Source organism: Egretta garzetta, unplaced genomic scaffold (genome assembly GCF_000687185.1).
Source record: "Egretta garzetta isolate BGI_Z169 unplaced genomic scaffold, ASM68718v1 scaffold720, whole genome shotgun sequence".
NCBI classification, from domain to species: Eukaryota; Metazoa; Chordata; class Aves; order Pelecaniformes; family Ardeidae; genus Egretta; species Egretta garzetta.
In genome coordinates, this window is record NW_009258283.1 from 28,224 (window position 1) to 32,284 (window position 4,061).

Sequence of the window (4,061 nt, forward strand, 5' to 3'; positions counted from 1 at the left end):
CCTTTTTCATCTTCTCTCACCTCATCCTTCTTTGTCTTTCTTCTCTCTGTCTGTCTTTACCCCTCAATGCATTTTTAGGATAGGGCAAACGCGCTCCCCTGCCATGGTTTCCCGTGGTATCTGGGGCCCATGAGGTCTTGGGGTGTTGCAGAGGGGAAAAAAAAAAAAAGGTCTGAGCAGCTTGATGGGCTCTTGGAGCTTGATGGGATCTTGGAACTTGATGAGATCTTGCCAATGCAGAAGCCATGGCCAGCTGCAGACTTTCTTGCCTTTTCCTTGATAATGTGACAGCCCAAGCTGCGATCCCCGCAGAGGTCAGTGGATGTGAGCTGCCACCTTGGGCAGTTCTCTACCTGCGATGGGGAAAGGAACCCAAAAGCCAACACCTTCAGACCAGGAGGAAGCCTTGAACATCTGCAATGGTGGAAAGAAAGAGTACAAATGGGGTAATGCTGGGGGGAAAGAAATAAATCATGCTCTGGGTGAGGGCAGGGTGGGAAGAGTGAAGAGCATTTTGCTCCAGTGGAGCACTGGGATGGGGACAGAGATGGACCCAGGTACATCTACCCTAAAGTTCATCATGTGCCACCTTTAGGACAAGGGGAAACGGCCTCAAATTGTGCCAGGGGAGGATCTCAGGAAAAATTCCTTCCCCAAAAGGGGAGTCAAGCACTGGAAGGGGCTGCCCAGGAAAGGGGTCGAGTCCCCATCCCTGGGGGGATTTAAAAGCTGGGCAGACACGGTGCTTAGGGACAGGGTTTAGTGGTGGGATGGCAGGGGTAAGGGAAACGGTTGGGCTTGGTGAGCTTAAAGGGCTTTTCCAACCTCAACAATTCTGTGATTCTCTGAAGGCTGAAAAGCCTAAATCTATCTCCAGGTCCTCAAACACATGTTGGTACCTTTGAAGGATGCGTGTCAGCTCTCCCTGTCTTGCGGGTAACCCCTTGAGCCTTTGTCAGCTCTTCCCATCCTCCCAAGCCCCCAAAAGGTCCCTGTTCTGGCCGGGGCTTGGGATGGACTGAGGATCCAACAAAAAAGACCAAAGAGGAGGTGGGGGGAAGGACTCAGCCCACACACTCTCCTGCTCTTTCCTCCCCCAGCGTCCAACATCAAGAAGTCAGACTGGGAAAGATTCTGCTCGTCACGGGTTTGCATCCTGGTGTGCGTGGTGCTGCTGGTGCTCCTCATCATTGCCTTGGTTGGTGAGTCCCATCCAGGCATTCCCCATGGGAAGGATCTGGACCAGGCACCCCTGTTTTGGGGAAGAGGGGGGGAAATCACAGGATTTTCAAGGGATACTCCCCAAGCAAAGCACCAAGCTTGCTTTGGTGGGGGATGGCACCCCTTTTTTTTTTTTTTTTCCCTAAACCATGATGCAGCATCAAGCTGAGTGATGTGGTTGACAAGCCAGAAGGACAGGATGTCATCCAAAGAGACCTGAACAGGCTGGAGAGGTGGGCCTGTGTGAACCTCATGAGGTTGCACAAGGCCAAGGGCAAGGTCCTGCACCTGGTCGGGGTAACCAGCTGGGGGATGAAGGGATGGAGAGCAGCCCTGCCCAGAGGGACTTGGGGGTGCTGGTGGATGAAAAGCTGGACACGAGCCGGCAATGGGCACTGGCAGCACAAGGAGGACATGGACCTGCTGGAGTGGGGCCAGAGGAGGGCTACTAAAATGATCCGAGGGCTGGAGCCCCTCTGCTATGAGGACAGGCTGAGAGAGTTGGGGGTGTTCAGCCTGGAGAAGAGAAGGCTGCGGGGAGACCTGAATGCAGCCTTTCAGTACCTAAAGGGGGACGATAGGAAAGATGGGGAAAGTCTTTTTAGTAGGGCCAGCTGTGACAGGACAAGGGATAATGGTTTTAAACTAAACCAGGGCAGGTTTAGACTGGAGATAAGGAACAAACTCTTTCCAGTGAGGGTGGTGAAACCCTGGCAGGGGTTGCCCAGAGAGGGGGTGGAGGCCCCATCCCTGGGAACATTCCAGGTCAGGTTGGACGGGGCTGTGAGCAGCCTGATCTGGTTGGAGATGTCCTTGCTCACTGCAGGGGGGGTTGGGCTGGGTGACCTCTAAGGGGTCCCTTCCAACCCAAAACATTCCATGATTCTATGATTCTATCCTGGCTCCATGCGAGGTCACATCATTCACTTTCCCAAGGACGTTGTCCCCAGTTCCCCAACCCTGCAGCTTCTAGGAAACAAAAATAATAAATCCCATTTTCCTGCTTTTTAGGGCTGCCCACGCACCTTGCTCAGCTTTTTTCTTTTTCAGTTGTATCTTTGAGAACCCATTCACCTCCTCTGGAATTCTCCTACGTGTGCCCAGATGCCTGGCTTGGTTTCCAAGGGAAATGCTATTATTTTTCTGATGCTGAGAAAAATTGGACCGCCAGTCAGGAAAGCTGTGAGGCCCTGGGAGCGTCACTGGCCTTCATAAGCAGCATGGATGAAATGGTGAGAACTGGGCTTGAGCCCTTACGCTAACACTGGGATAGGAAAGATGGGAAAAAAACCCTCAAACCACCCAAAAAAGAGACCCCCCCAAAAAAAAGAGATGGGGGGAAAAAAAACCCAGACCAAAAACCTACTTGGCCCCAAATTGCACCCAGTGCAATTTGCACCCAGGACCTTGGGGAAAGCCCCGTCTCTGGGTGGGGTGATGACCACAGGTGGAAAAGAGGAGGTGGGGAGGACAAGGCTGGTGGAAACATGACGTCTCTTTGCTTTAAAGAACTTTGTTAAGCGCTACAAAGGCAAAGCTAACCACTGGTTTGGGCTGCGAAAGGAGAAGGACAACAACTGGTGGTGGACCAACGGCACCGTCTTCAACAACTGGTCAGTCCCTCAGGCCATGTTGGGGGCTTGGGGTTGGCAACTGGAGAGGGTTTGCCTCTTGGTGTGGTTGGAAATGGCCCCGGGGAGGGTGTTGCATTGCTGCTTCTTCCCCCTTGGGTGGGATTTTTTTAGCTGGGTCTGAGATGGACCAGGCCCAAGCAACCCCTGGCTTTCCACGGGAGGTTTGGGATGGACCAAGGATGTGGCACAGCAATCCCCTCTTAGATACCCTCAGCCAAACACCACCCCTAGAGAGGAAATCCCGGCTTTGCTTTATTTTTTTGGGGGGGTAGCTTTCTTCTTTTTCTCCTTTTCTTGCTCTCTGAGAGCGTCCACCTTGCAGGTTTGAGGTGCGCGGGGGCGGCCTCTGTGCGTACCTGAACGAGGAGAGGATCAGCTCCTCCCTCTGCCACACAAAGAAGAACTGGCTCTGCAGCAGACCCGACAACTACGTCCTCTGGAAGCAGAAAGCACATCCGTGATGGAAGACCCCATAAAGAGCAGCTTCATCCCAACTCTCCAACTGGAAATTGAAATGGAGATGAGTGCTCTTTTTCTCGGTAAAACCTTACACCAGCATTTAAAAGCTTGTATTTTCCTAGGAGTTTTCTGCTCAGACAGGCTGGACTCTCACTGATATGTTGCTGCTGCTCAATCATGGCATCACAGAAAGCTTTTTGCGCGTGCTTTCAAATATTTTGCCCATCAGCCAGCCAGATCCAGCAGCAATTCCCCTGAGCGAATGAATCGTGGTGATTTTGTCGTTAGTTGTAACAGGAAGAAAAAAGAAGTGGAGTGGGTTGGGTGAGATGGTGGGTTTGGATTGGCTCAGAATCTTTTAGAGGCAGGGTATTTTTTTACAAAAGCAAAATAAATTAAAAAAATCCCAAACCAAACCCCTAAAAAAATTTAAAAAATCAAACCCCAACCTCCCCCCACCCAAAAAAAAACCAACCGCCCCCAAAAAACCCAAACCAAAAGGCTCCAAAACACCCCCAACAAATAATCCCAAAACAACAAAAAAAACCCAAAAAGACCAAAAAAAAAAAAATCCCAGTACTCAGGAAAACTTTTCTAAGTTGAACTTTGGAACGTTTCAAATGCGTTTTACGCCCCACACACACTTACCTCACCCGTGCTTGTATTTGCAACCCCGCAGTGAGTCAACAAATGCAAGCCAACCGGTTTTAAAGGCTTTTATTGACGCCTAACTCTACCGATGTAGCA

General features: G+C 51.0%; 1 protein-coding gene across 3 annotated transcripts in view; it reads left to right on the forward strand.

Moving 5' to 3' along the window:
- Positions 1–3,758, forward strand: part of LOC104124422 (C-type lectin domain family 2 member D) — a 20,442-nt gene extending 16,684 nt beyond the window's left edge. For 2 of the 3 annotated variants that reach the window (XM_035892124.1, XM_035892137.1), the window contains exons 2-6: positions 291–446; positions 1,101–1,202; positions 2,272–2,453; positions 2,731–2,834; positions 3,178–3,758. In XM_035892124.1, the coding sequence (XP_035748017.1) occupies positions 359–446; positions 1,101–1,202; positions 2,272–2,453; positions 2,731–2,834; positions 3,178–3,316 (615 nt within the window). In that variant the 5' untranslated portion in view covers positions 291–358 and the 3' untranslated portion in view covers positions 3,317–3,758. The remainder of the gene's footprint in view (positions 1–290; positions 447–1,100; positions 1,203–2,271; positions 2,454–2,730; positions 2,835–3,177) is intronic. The other variant, XM_009636764.2, reaches the window with a different exon arrangement.
- Positions 3,759–4,061: the final 303 nt, after the last annotated feature.